The sequence below is a fragment of the Aricia agestis genome, chromosome 5 (assembly GCF_905147365.1).
Source record: "Aricia agestis chromosome 5, ilAriAges1.1, whole genome shotgun sequence".
NCBI lineage: Eukaryota > Metazoa > Arthropoda > Insecta > Lepidoptera > Lycaenidae > Aricia > Aricia agestis.
The window spans coordinates 1,987,838-2,002,736 of record NC_056410.1 but is presented as its reverse complement, the minus strand read 5'-3'; the positions used below and the strand labels follow the sequence as shown (position 1 = coordinate 2,002,736).

General features: G+C 40.1%; 1 protein-coding gene across 3 annotated transcripts in view; it reads right to left on the bottom strand.

Moving 5' to 3' along the window:
- LOC121727327 (ankyrin repeat domain-containing protein 50) overlaps positions 1-14,899 on the bottom strand; it is an 81,912-nt gene that overhangs the window by 40,519 nt on the left and 26,494 nt on the right. For all 3 annotated transcript variants that reach the window (XM_042115091.1, XM_042115092.1, XM_042115093.1), the window contains exons 2-12: positions 7,689-8,310; positions 6,873-6,982; positions 6,580-6,786; positions 6,050-6,168; positions 5,611-5,741; positions 4,177-4,271; positions 3,228-3,346; positions 2,243-2,957; positions 1,911-2,042; positions 1,545-1,644; positions 731-830 (exon numbers count right to left, since the gene is read on the bottom strand). In XM_042115091.1, coding sequence (XP_041971025.1) covers positions 731-830; positions 1,545-1,644; positions 1,911-2,042; positions 2,243-2,957; positions 3,228-3,346; positions 4,177-4,271; positions 5,611-5,741; positions 6,050-6,168; positions 6,580-6,786; positions 6,873-6,982; positions 7,689-8,047 — 2,187 coding nt within the window. In that variant the 5' untranslated portion in view covers positions 8,048-8,310. The remainder of the gene's footprint in view (positions 1-730; positions 831-1,544; positions 1,645-1,910; positions 2,043-2,242; positions 2,958-3,227; positions 3,347-4,176; positions 4,272-5,610; positions 5,742-6,049; positions 6,169-6,579; positions 6,787-6,872; positions 6,983-7,688; positions 8,311-14,899) is intronic.

The window sequence follows — 14,899 nt, the reverse complement described above, 5'->3', positions numbered from 1 at the left end:
TGGACTAATTATTTTTCTGTGAAATATCTAATTTACGCGGGCAAAGCCGCGCGGAACGTCTAGTTATGACATAATACTCAACCACACATTATTATGACATAACACTCACCTTCAAAATATATAGACATTTCCTCATTATCCGCATTACATTTAGTTTACCGCTATAATTAAACCTAAATAGGTTTAATTATAGCGGTAAACTAAATGTAATAAAATATGTGTGACGGTACCAACAATTAGCGGCACATTCCTGCATCGCGCCACCGAAGTTTTCTAAATGCGTCGGTATATATTATAAAGTTAATATACCTAGCGAAATAGAGAAACAAAGGCCTGAGCAAGAGAGATGTCACTATCAGTAACACTGCGTGGTAAAAAGAGACGTGTGATACATGACAGCAGCACTCTTTTTTTTGACGTCCAGTCGGAACGTGCCGCACGTTGACCATTTAATCTCATAGAATTCATGTTCAATCATGCTTGTGTAAGTGTATACGTACACATATTTTTCACACAGATGAAAACCAATTTTGGTTTTGTTTGACAGCTCGAGATTGTTGCTCTATTCCGCTAGGTATATTAACTTTATGGTATATATACGATATACGATAGCTGAAATCAATCACGTGCGCTCCGGCCCAACCTAGCATAGCACCTCGCTCGATCGGAAGATCTTCCTTTGCGGCTATTGGAGCCATAAGGATTTGGAATAATATTATTGTGATAATACCTTCTCCAAGTACAGTAGACAGCCGTCGCTTTTGATACGCAGATGGTCAAGCGCGGCGGCGGCTGCGGCGGCTGCTGCTGAGTCGCTCGACACACGCGCCCTGCGACATCCATATCCATACTGATATTATAAATGCGAAAGTTTGTGTGTCTGTTTGTCTGTTTGTCTGTTACCTCTTCGCACCCAAACCGCTGAACCGAGTTTGCTGAAATTTGGTATCGAGATAATTTCAGTCCCGGGAAAGGACATAGGACACTTTTTATCCCGGAAAATTTTGGCGCAACGAAGTTGCGGGCGTCATCTAGTATAATATAAGACTGATTAAGTTACAGTTAATGAAATTCTACGTGGTCAGTGATGGCCCTTGTAGATCTACTATAATGAAAAAGTCGGTTAAAATCATTCCTGTAATCTACTAATTACAGTGATTACTTTTACCGATTTATTTAATAGACATAACACTTTGTGCCATACTGTTGAGACTTTTGACTGTAAATGATTGATAATTTTGTCACGCTTCGGCACGAATGGGCCGGCTCGACCGGAGAAATACCACGTTCTCACAGAAAACCGACGTGAAACAGCGCTTGCGCTGTGTTTCGCCGATTGAGTGAGTTTACCGGAGGCCCAACCCCCTGCCCTATTCCCTTTCCTTCCCATCCCTCCCCATTACCCTTTTTCTTCTTATAATGCCCGCAACGCACCTGCAGCTCTTCTGATGCTGCGAGTGTCCATGGGCGACGGAAGTTGCTTTCCATCAGGTGGGTCACCCATGGGTTTGACCCTTATTTCATAAAATAAAAAAAAATGTTACCTCAGTCTCGGCTCGGTGTCGAGGCGCGCGAGCACGTAACGCTGCACGTCAGCCGACACGTGCGCGCGCTGCAGCTCGTCTAGGGTTATCTTACGGAACCCTGAGGGAAGATAATAATCAAATTAATCGTTGAATCAATAATTTCATTCATTCAATAATGTCATCAGTTGATTTATATTGGCTACAAAAATAAGAATCCGAAATTTTAAGCTGCACTGCGCTGCAAAACACGGCGTCGCTTTTGCAATGGATGTTGTATAGTGACTTAGTTATACGTAATATTGTAATACCTTTTACACCACCTTTCATGAAATAATTATTATTATATTCTATTCTCACAATACGAGGTTACAAGACACAAGTTACCAGTAAACATTTTAGTGAGCGCGCGCGAGTGTCTGCGCGCCGTCGCCAGCAGCAGCAGCCAATGCGGCAACAGGTGTTGATGGCGCGCCAGCAGAGCCGCGACAGACGTCGAGCCCTCCGTCTCGCTCACTGCTGTAAAGTTAATTTAAAGGTTTACATTGCGGCCTTTGAATAATTAAAAAGAACCGTATTTAGAAACACAAATGACAGACAAGGGTAGGCTAGCTATCAAGTGGTATAATATTATCATAGCAAAGGCAAGCGATTAAATTAAGTGACTTTACCAAAATTACTCTCTTAAATAGTAAAATATAAAACAACAAAATACTTACGACCAGTAACACCTTCATCGATCGCATCCACGAGCAAAAATAAACACTGCTTAGGCGGATCGATCTCCAGCAGCGGAAACAGAATGGCCTTCTTGAAACATTCATCTGGATTTTTGTCTAGATTTTGTGGCAACAGGGCCTGCTGGATCTCCGACTCCGATAGGAGCTTATCGTAGTAAGCGTTTGCGATCAAAGTTCTCGGGTTGACGGGCAAACTCGGAATAGGCGGGGGAACATCTTCCGCGGCCGCCCTCTTTTTTTCTAGAAGCTTCTCTAAATCAGTTTGCAAGTCGTCTTGTGGGGGGTGCACTAGATTAGTATACTCCGGTAGCTCGGTCTCCTCGGCTGACGCTTTATCGGACTTCTTTGGGGAGCTCTCTACGGAGCTCGGTTTAAGATCGTTTTTATTGGGATACCTAAAGTTGGCCACCGGTATTCGAGACTTAGGTGGACTACTGCACTCCGTCTTGGGTTTCTCCTCCTCTTTTTGATCAGTGGACAAGCTCTTCTGGAGCACTGCCGTTTTCTTTTCCGTCAGGGGCTCGGAGCTCTGACGTAGGAGCCTTGAGTTTCTCAGTTCTTTGGATTGTCGCTGCGAAATATTTCTCAAAAATAGATTCTCGTGGTTTTCGTATAATCGGACGTCGTTTTGTTCTTCGTTGTTCACAAATGGGTTTGTAGGCCTTACGGTTGCTTTTGGCAAGATTTCTGGCACCTGAAAACAGAGTCAAAAGTCAAATAATGTACAGCGAAGTTTTCAAGAGAAAGGACATTGCTTTTGGATGGGGGGACTACCGAATAGTAATAGACGTTGGTTAGGTTACACGTTCAGTTCGACTGACGCCAGATTGATGACAGATTGATAGCTAAAAAGTGCCAGATTGATAGACTGAACTGATGAGAAACTAACCGTATAACCCACGTTTTAGACTCAACATACAGCATACCTCGAAATAAACACACAAAGATATTATGATAGGCTCACCTGACTAGAGCTGAGCGCGGCGTCGGCCATGTCGAGGTAGTGGTCGTTCTCGTGCAGGCGGTCGATGGTGCGTGTGCGCACGCCACTCGCGCCGCACTCCTCCTCGTCCGTCCGTTGGTCTGAAACATAATAATTTGTGGTGTAACATTATCTGTCTTATACATGCACAGTTAATATTTATAACCGCACCAAACAATAGATAATTAAAGAAAAATACGTTTACGTTGTGGGACGCTAGTCTAATGTGATGACATATATTAAAAAAACACCGAGGAGAGATATGTCCGAAAAAAAGGGAAAGACAGTCCGTCCGAAAATCGGCTAGATGTGGGTAAAAGTTAGAGAGAGTCTGCCTACTGCTGTAGCATGCGTGTGAGAAAGGGAAGACTGGCGACGTAAGACGTTAACGTAACGAAGTTTGTCCTGTCTTAAAAAGTTATCACTACAAAAATATTTGTGTACGCAAAACAACAAAAAAAAACATGTACTTTTCATATTTTTTTTTTTGTTTAAATAGGGTAAGTATTTTAAGAATATAAATTAAATAATTTTGAAATTCATTGGCTAGATTTTTCTCAATAATTTTTTAAAGTTTCGCTCTGACGTCATCATCGGCGGCCAATAATTGACCTCTGCAGTATGTTTTTTTCCTTTCAATCTTATTTATAATGGCCGATTCGTCAAATGCAAGTTCTCATTATGTGAAAGCTGATACAAGAAGCTTACCAAAAGTTCGAAACGTAATGTTGGTCGAATTTATTGCTAATTTAACGTCATTGAAGGTCAAACAAAGGTTAAACATGTTTGTTCAAAAATATAAGTAACTAATGGATATTTTTTTCGTTTATATACAGAAAAACGATCACTGACCTTATTCCTCGAAATGTTTTTGTAATGAGCAAAATTTAAAAAAAATGGACAATCCCCATTGATAATATTATGTTAATACCTTCGCTATCCGCCAACAGAGGCTTGGAGCTCTCCCCACCGTCGTCGCCCAGACCACGAAACCTCTGGATCAACCGCTCTTCTTCTGAGTTACGTCTGAAACATTAGACATTGTATTTAGGTTTACTTGCTTAAATCAAACCTTTTATTTTTATGCGTGTTTCCAATAATCACGTCAATACTTTTTACGCGTTTTACAATAATTGCTGTTAAAATAGGGTATACTAAATCATTATACAGGCAATATTATGATATGTATATGTCGCAGCCGACTGGTTTAAATAGCCGTTCAATCAAACAGCTAGCCCTTTGACTGAACAACGCCATTCAATCACACGGCTATACGTCGTTTAGCCGACTTGTTGACTACAACGTTCAACACTACAGCTAGACGACGCTTAGTCAACTGGTTTATTTTTGTTTTGGCGAGGGGCTGCGCCCCCCGAGCCCCCCTTTTCTTTGACGGCGGTCGCCGGCTGCTGCCGCAGCACGCTCGCTGCGCTCGCTAGGCTCCCTCTGTGTTGTGGTCTAAGTTCTAACCTAACCTAACCAACTTTTGGACTTTCTGGATTGTGTTTGTTTTTGTTTTGACGGGGGCTGGGCCCCCCGAACCCCCCTTTCGGGGGAGGCTGCGTCCATCCATTTCATAATCCCGTAATTTCTCCTCGAATATTTGTTGAAATTTTAATTCACTCGTATGTGCCTCCACAATTTTTGTCTCTTTAATAACACTTGTAACTTTTATTAACTACTTTCTTTCCGAAAAACAACCACAAACACCAACAAACACTTGCTAGTTGACGCCATATTGTAAATAAACCGCACCTAGCGCCGCAGCTGAACTACTTCAATTAGACGGCGGCTTTTGAATCAGCTATAGTGTTGAACGTTTTGAGCGACTAAAATATTCAATATAAAAGCTAGACGTGTGATTGAATGGCGTTGTTCAGTCAAAGGGCTAGCTGTTTGATTGAACGGCTATTTAAACCAGTCGGCTGCGACATATACAATAATAGAAAATTCATAGGTAGATGACCTTGTGTTAACTCGGGTGATGCCGTGCCCGAATGACAAATCAGTAAAGCTTACAAAACACACATTTGACAACTTGACGCTCCGCTTCACAGTCGCCTGGTCGCGTAGGTTTGGCCTAAGCTTTACATTGACGTGATATATAACTCGACCAAAAACATAACCGTATTTGCCTACGAATCCTTTATATTATCTGATACAACACGCATGTCGCTTCAATGTAGTCAATATACACATCAATACGAATATTATAAATGCGAAAATGTGTCTGTCTATTACCTCTTAACGCCCAAACCACTGAACCGATTTTGCTTAAATTTGTTATAGAGATACCTTGAGTCTCAGGAAGGGCATAGGATACTTTTATCCCGAAAAAATGAACATGTGTGTCAGTATATTCTACCTGTTGTTTGTCGGTTCGTCCCTGGGCGAGTGCTCTCTATCCGCGGGTCGCGCGTGGCTGGAATGACTTAGCAGCTGCATCGCCAACGACCGCACGAACTCGCCCGGCCGCTGGCTGCACTCGCCCGGACCCTGGGGAACATCAAGGTGAAAATTTGAAACGTAATGAATACATATTATAGTGAAGCACACCTAAATACCTCTAGGAATAAGACAACTAAGTGTGTGGCCGGCCGGCCGCGGTACATTATATACGTTTATTATATTAATAATAAACTTTATATTATAAATTATAATGTACTAATATTAATTACTCGTTCAAGAACCGATTTTAATGATTCAATTTTTTTTGTACGAAAGAAAATATTTTAAAGGTAAGGAAATACTATATTGTTCAAATATTCTCAATCTACATTTTTGAAGTGTACTTATATCAGTACCTGCAGAAAATGTCTGGCCAACAGCCGTCTGTTGAGCGCGCGCTGCTGCCGCGCCTGCGGTCCGCTGCCCGGCTGACTCAGCTCCTGGCATAGAGCTGTCTTGCCACTGCCCGCGTCACCTAAAACGAAAGCACAAGGAGTTATTTGAATTACATAAAGAACATACTAGAATCAAAATTATTGCTTGCTTATTGAGTACAATAATAATAAATTGAAACTTCTTTGATATTGACATACTTTTTCAAGCCTTTTGTCATAGTATCTACAAGAAGAACTGCACATTTATGCATATAAGTTGCTTTCTTGAGAAAATAAAGCCTATTCCAGTCTTACGGCAACACTCAAAGAGATTAAGGGTCTGTTTCCCCACTTCCTGACACGTGCCGGAAAGGTTATCCACAACTTATCTGCCAGATACTCTAAACTCTATTTATCAGATATACTCTATTTATCAGTTGTGGACAGCCTATCCGGCACTTATCAAGAAGTGATGAAACAGGTCCTTAATCATTAATTAAAGTTTGTCTTACCTAATATAAGCGCCCCGCTAGTTTTGCTGACAGCCCTCTGTTCCAGGCAATGCGCGATCTTCTGAAACACCCACTCTCTGCAGAAAAAGCGCCGCTTGTCGGTGGATATCGTCGTCTCTGTCACACGCTGCGCGGACGACGACTTGCGAACGGGACGGCTAGACTCCTTGTCGTTGGCTCTCGGAGCTAAGGGACTCAACGGGGACGCTAGAAAAAAAGACCAAACATTATTTTGAATTGTTATAACCTATGCGACATAGTTAACAAGCAATTGGCAAAAGCTTTTAGCTTACCATCAAAATCATAGTTGTCTCTTCTTTCCCTGTCTCCGGGAAACCCCCGATGCCTCTCCGTCGGTGTTCGGTCATGGCCGCGAGCGTTCACTTCGTTCAGGGGTAATGATCTGAAAACATTTTAACGCATTAAGGCGACAGGCGACAGGTCAAATCATGTAGAAACTGTAGCTTTTTTGAACAATCATAGAAATCATCGAGTACGCTACTCGCTAGTTCCTTAGGAGGTTTTAAGAATGTAATTATAAAGTGTGTTGATTTAATTTCGTCGAATTGGGAGCAGCTACTGACTCCTAAGATGTAGGAATTGCCTAATTTTTATTATTATTATTATAGCCTTTTGTTCAGTTCACCACCTAGTAAATATTACAATTGCCCCTTCTCGGGTATAGGCCTCCCCCAGCCTTCTCTATCGATGGCTTTTGTCAATCAAATCTTTCCCAGCTATTTGGACTAGGTATATCGTGCGACCAATTTTGTTTTGGTCTGCCTACTTTTCTTTTGCCCGTGGGCCCTTTCCATTTGGTTGTCACGAATGTCCAACTCTTGTCCTTGAAGCGAGCAATATGTCCAGCCCATTGCCATTTCAAGGTAAGTGCATGTTTTAATGCATCTGTGATTTTTGTTTTTTCCCTTATTACTTCACTCCTTATTTTATCATATAAAAAACATCCAAAAGCAATGGAGAGAAGCATGCTAAGGATAAGAAAGATTGATAAAATAAGGATAATTGGCTAATTTGGTATTCAGTATTCATAAAATCTTGTAAAAAAAAAGTTGATGTCATATACGAATTATTAATATTGTCGCGCTCACCTCAAGTTGACCCTGTGCTCAGCCTGGCGCACGGCGGAGTGGCGGTGCTGCTGCTGGCGGATGCTCACTTGGTTCTGGCGCAGGTACGCCTCGACCTTGCCCTCATTAGCTTCATTGCGGATCTGGCCTCGTCTCGCCTTCGTCTCCTCCTTCCGCCTCGACTCCCGCTTCTCCATCTTCTCTATCCGGCTCTCCACGGGGGCGTTAAGCAGCTGGATGTTCCCCCCGTGGTTGTAGTTCAGGGGATCGAAGTCCCGCCCCGAGTTCTGCACTCGCGCCTCCCGGGCGGCGCTCTTCGAGTTTTTCGCCCGGTACTGCGACTTGGGCACCACTTGGCTGTATATCGGCATGTTAGACATCTTAAACTAGCTTTGGTTGCGTAAAAAAATAGCTCCCCCGTAGGGTATCACTCTCCATCCGGCTTTGGCTCGTTACTACAATCTAAAGGAACGTGGGTTCTCTCAAAAGCGTTTCCTATTAAAATAATTATATTTACGTATCTGTTATCACATCTGTGAGGTTCGCGGGAGATTCTAGTCATTGTTAGGAATTTATCGGGCGTCGCTCGAAGCTTCGTCGATCGTTTGGCGCTCGTGCATGGCGCGGGTCGCGGGCGGCTTATCTGAAACGAAACAGAAAATGTATTACTATTTACTACCCCAATTTCAGGTCAAAACAATAGGAGCGCGATTCGGACTCGATCACGCAGTAATAGATGACCGGCCGATAGGCCTCGTGAAAGGTGTAATGGCCACATTCACATTACGACCGAGAGATTTAGTTCTATCTCCGAATTATGTTAATCTGTGTTGGGATCGGAAAAGAGGTTACTTATTTATTAATTTTAACCACGATTTGCGTTCCAATACCTTAACTGCAGACTTACCGGCTCAAAAGTCCTTATTTACATTATAAATAACTTATTTACATTATAAATAATTATAATTAATATGAAACTGTGTCTGTCTGTTAGTGTGTTACCTCTTTACGCCTAAACGACTTAATCGATTTAGATTTAATTTGGCACGGAGATACATTATTAGACGGAAAAGGATATAGGATAGTTTATGCTGGCCATACACCATCCGTCCTATCGTCTAATCGGCATGACGCTACCGATTGGATCAGTTAGAACTGACCGTGTGTGTCGCGCCGGAACTGGGCGTTTTACCGCAACGTAATGGTGGCCATACACCATCCTTCCTATCGTCCAATCGGCATGACGCTACCGATTGGATCAGTTAGAACTGTAGACCGTCAATCGGTAGCGTCATGCCGATAGGAAGGATGGTGTATGGCGGTAAACGCGCAGTACCGCCGCGATAAACGATTTTGGACGCAACGCGACGGAGTCACGGGCGTCATCTCGTGTCAAAATATATTCTTGTCGGCCTTGCAATTTGCAAATGAAATTTCCTGCACCGTGGGTATCGTCGCACGCGGCACGGCGCACCAGGATGCAGGAAATAGGTCCAGCGGCGGACATGACTATAGAGATAAACTGACCAACTAGTCGAGGAATACACTCAAGTGAATAAGTGATAGCCACTTGTATAACGCCTCGTTTCTGGTATTTTAATGCAACGTTTCAGGAGATTTTTCGTTGTTCCGTTTTATGCTACAAAGTGGTATTTTCATGAATTATTATCAAAGTAACGTCCAGAAACTTAGTAAGCTAAGAGTCAAGACTCAGAAATTCACTCTTGTTTCATGTTTGGATCGAGGCTGCAATCTGCATTAATGTTGCATTAAAATAGAAGTAAGTACAGAAGCTAAAACCAAGAACATTTATTTCAATCTAATTAGAATCAAATGAGGTCTGATTAATGATGACCAATGAGTTCCAAGAGGCAGGTTCAGCAACGAAGAAGTACCAATCGTTATTCCCCTACTTCCTTCTTCAACAACATCCTACGCCACCTATAGTGTACGTTTAGCTCGAGGGTCCAAACAAAACGGCGTCCCACTTAACCCAATACTCGATCTAGGTCTCCTATACAACGCTGAAAGCCCTAGGACGCAAGACGTCAGTGTCTATTCAAGTTGGGAACGTTTAAAATAAATCCCTTTTTTACACGGTGCGGCCTACGTCCTAGTTTAGACGCCGCTGGCAAAGTCATTTAGCCGAAATCGCACGCTGTCCAGTATCCATTTTGCTTGAAAGATACGTGAAATGTGAATATATTTCTCTCCTTTTTTTTTTTTATGGGAAAATGTTTTCCGCATCCTCGACGGATTGGGGATATAGGCCGGGGTATGTAGGAATCCCAGGCAGGGTTAAGACCCTAAAATCACCTAACTATAAACGAGAAAGTGTGTGACGATGGAGGGATGTTTGTTACTCTATCACTTATCAGTTATCAGTAACTATTTAACGGATGGCCAAAAAAAATGGTATAGGACAGAAGCTAGTATTTGTAGCTACCATTGATACTTGGTACAGATGTTAAGAGCTTGATTTACGATAATGAGTGTAATTAACACGATACAGAAGACAAAGGGAAGCCTTATAAATAATATTATTTAATGTACAATAATAAACTGATAAGAAGTCGAGCGTAATAGCGTCAATTAATTTCGCGTACGTGAGAAGATCGCCCGGCGCGACTGTCTGCGTATATTAAATTCCACTATAGTCACTACAATATTACAACTCTTATTAGTAATTACTTAATACATACTACATACTACCACAGAATATATATTAGATACTACGCATATCTTTGTACTATTTTCAGGGCGTATACACACGAGGCGTGTTTACTCAATTTTTAGTAGCGCCTGCATCACTTTTGAATCTTTAGGTACATACTTTTATTATTAAAAAGCTGAAGAGTTTGTTTATGTGAGTAGTGGACCGATTTTATTATGTAATCTTTTTTTCTTGGAAATTTTATCTAGAGTAGATTACGGAGAAGGGACTAAAGGCTACTTATTTTTGGGAAAATGTTCGGTTTCCACGGAATTTCTATTTCAACGCAGGCGGAGGCGTGCGGCACTTCTAGTTTGTACCTACTATTTAATGGCATGTAATATTTTTTTAATTAAATAAGGGGGCAAACGGGTCACCTGATCAGGGCTCGGAAACCGGTTGCAGAACAAAACCGGTTTTGGTCATTGACCCCAAACCGAAATCGATTTCGGTTAAAGGTTGCACTTTGCCGGTAAAAACCGGTAAACGTAGAATACCCGTTTTTCTTTAATTTCGGTTTTGGTATTGAAAATTAACCGGTAATTTGCCGCGCGCGACGTTGCCACCCCGTGCGCAAGCGAAAAGTAAGATTTTGCATCAAGGTATACCATGGTTGCGAAGGTCCTTATAGATACAAGTTTGGGGGTTTCAGCGTTGTTTTAAGAACGGAAATTATGTGCAAATTATATTCATCAGAATGATAATAGTAATGGACATTGACATGGACATTACTATGACGTATGTATGTGTGCTTGAGGGTGAATATTATGATTTATGCCTGTTATCGGCAACCATCTCGTTTCAGACAATTTTGATTTTTATAAAATGATCATACCGATTTTAATAGGTAATTAGTTTTCTATTAGGTATTTAACATTTATCAGTTAAAAAATGTAGTGTTTTTTATTTTACTCGACTTAAAAAGTGTATTTTTTTTTATAGTCTAAGTCAGCGGTAGGCAACAGGCGGACCGCGGTCCGTTTGCGGACCGCGATAGGTCGAATTTCGGACCGCGAAATATTGTACCTAAATATTAATTTAAAAAACTTATGGTGTATTTCGAACACTTAAAAGAATTTGCTCCCGTTGGAAATTGTCTAATTTTTTCAACAAATTAGACAAATGTTAACTAACGAACTTTTTTTGAACTTGTAAACCTCATTGTACATAAAAAAAATGTTTAAATAATTTTTGTACAATTTTTTCACTTCATGGAACCACAACCTTAAACATAATATTATATAAACATACATAACAAGATCACGCCATAAAAGTTAAAAAAAAAATTGATACTTTGATTTTAATAATTTTTTAAACTTGAACAAAAAAGTAAAAACTATAAATCCAAGTAATATTGATTATTGTCAAAAAAAAATATTTCATTTATCATCACATAATTGTTTTTATATCAATGAAAGACATGTACATTAACTAAAAAAAAAACGCCATTTGTTTATAAAAAATGTATAAACAAATGGACTATTTCGATGCTTTTAATTTTTTTTTTCTTAACTTTATGCTTTTGAAAATATTATGATTTTTAGAAACAAAATTTTTTCTTAATAACAATATTTAATTGTTTACTATCATTTTTTTTAATATTTCTATTCTTAAAATTAATAGTTAAGAAAAATTTTCCTCTTAAAATCATAATTGACCATAAGGTTCTTAAATTTTTAAATTGACCAGTACTCCAACTGGAAAGCACATGTTGACTATATTTGTAGCAAGCTTGACAAGTTCGTTTATGCACTGCGACGCTTAGCAAAGACTGTATCAATATCGGCAGCTCTATGTGCATATCACGGATATGTGTCATCCATCTTATCTTACGGTCTTATAATGTGGGGCAGCTCTGTGGAATTTGATTCAGTTTTTAAATTGCAAAAAAAATGTGTTAGAGCAATTTGTGGTGTAGGGCCGCTTGAAAGTTGCAAACCCTTATTCCAAAACCTGAAATTACTTACGCTGCCTTGTATGTACATTAGAGACATGTGCGTCTTTGTTAAAAAACATCCAAAATACTTTGTCCAAAACAAGGATAACAATGTTGCAAAAAGATCACAACGTTATCCTAATAAATTAATCATGCCCAAATGTAGCAGCACAACGTTTCTTAAAAGTCCTTATTCTATGGCTATTAAAATCTATAATAACTTGCCAAAAGATTTAGAAAAATTAAGTTTCATTCCTTTTAAAAGAAAATTAAATGAATGGCTTTTAAATAATTGTTTTTATGAAGTAAAAGATTTTTTCGTTGGTACTTATTTCTGACTTCTACTTCTTTCCTTCACCTTTTAGACTAAACTTTATAAAATATGACATTTGCATACTATTAGTTTAGTTGAGTGTTATGATTAAGTATTTTATTATGAAGACCATCTAACTGTACATTTCACTCTGGCAAATAAATGATTATTATTATTATTATTATTATTGATATTTAATACCTTAAAAAAATAATCAGTGTGACGTGCTCGGTTTTGAAGCCGCGTGCGCTTCCTAAAAATGCCGCGCGGAGGCCTATTACGATTTACGGTCGTTAAGAGGATACCACAGCAGCTAGAGAAATGAAAAAAAAGTACGTGTAATATCTATAGCTGTCTCCCTTACCTCAAGCCTATACCGCAGAACGCGATAGAGACAACTGCAGAAAATCCAGAGAATCAACGATTCGTTGTCCCCTGATTCCTTCTCCAAAACTTAACCGATTTAAGTACTTTTTTCATTAAAGATTAAAAAAAGGCTTGAGCTGTGTTCCTATGTTTTGCTTTTTTTTGTATAATCTATCCAAATCTGTTTTCTGGACGTTTGAACACAGTGGAAAATCTGGCCATTTTTTTGGGTTTTTGAACGTTCATATCTTATTTAATAATTAAATTATGAAAAAAAGGAAAACATAGGGACATTGTATTAGTGGCCGTAGATATTCAGGAAAAAAATTATAACTCTACTAGCATTATCCAGGGAGGAAACAGGGGACAGCGTTTGTATGGGAAAAATGGCGGTGTGGAATCCTCTTAAATTACGGCGTACGGGCCGGTACACAAAAACACGATACGATGTTGTGCCGTATATCGTGGCACGTCACGATGTCTCGTCGTAGTTTTTCACGATGCTCGTCGTGGATTCCCACGTCGTGGTACGACACGACATCTTATCGTGTTTTTGTGTCCTAGTCGTCATCGCTGTACGTTAAATCTAACATTTATTTTGAAATTAAAAATTAAAAAAGATAGGTGAAAATAATTGCGAAATTAACCTATCAACTCCCAACTCCCAAGTGGCCCAAGCGGGCCGCGATAAGTGATAATAATAGATTTCCAAGAATCAGCGATCGAAGGATTAACCGGTTAATTTGGGTTTTCAGAATCGTTTGTGTGTTAGTAACCGGTAACCTTACCATTTTGGGTTACGTAAAAACCGTTCACTTGTTTAACCGGTAAATAAAAGAACGATATATTTACCGGTTTTTAACCAAAATAAACCGGTATTTTCAAACCGGTTCCATCCTGCACCTGATAGTAAGCAACTCCCGTCACCCATGGACACTCGCAACATCAGAAGAGCTGCAGGTGCGTTGCCGGCCTTTTAAGAGGGAATACGCTCTTTTCTTGAAGGTTTGCAGGTCGTATCTAGGTGTATAATATAATATTATGTATATTGTATACTCTCGGCGTCAAAAATGTTCAAAGGCGCCTGTCGTGCATTATAAAGTTATCCGACAGCAATATTGTCATAAAGGTTCATTAAAACCTGCCGCGTGAGTCCTCCTAAGTGCCTGTAGAGTGTAGAGTGTAGACTTAGAGCTAAGTACAGCTCTAGGATGCTTTTAAATTAAACTCACAAGTGAATTTCCTTCTTAATTCTCCATTACAGGAAGCCCTTCACTTAAGCATGGTGACCTTAGGGATCATTGGATGGAGGGCCGCGCGTTCCAATTTGGCCCTTATCTTGCAGGCATTATGGGCGACATTTCCGATTACTGTCCGCTAAATTATTCCTGTTATATTGTTACGAAGTTGTTTGACGTAATAAGCCTTCGCTTACTTGGATCCACGTCACATCATCATTTGATGGTCATCACGAGGGCATCGAGTCCTCTTGTTTACCTGGAGGCTATAGGGCATTAGACTCTTTCCTCACACGGAGTCCCTTTGTATTGTGAGAAGATAAACGTGATACCAAACAGACTAACACATTTTCTCAAAAAGAGACATAATTAATTAATTCTTGAGTTTGATGATGACTTTGACTGGTGGACTTTACATTAAACTTAAAACCTTTATTATGTGATACCTCAATAAGGGGCTAGTTCACCACTTTCTGATAAAGCGCCGAGGCTATTCACAACTTTTTTGACAGATTCTCCATAATTCTGCTGTCAAGTGCTAGCTGTCAAGTTAAGTGGTGAAACAGGCCCTTAATCTTTTAAATATCTCTGATTGCGGCTATTTAACAACTAAAAGGAGGCTCAAAAGCCCATTTCAAGCAGGGAGCAAAAGTTACAAATAAAACC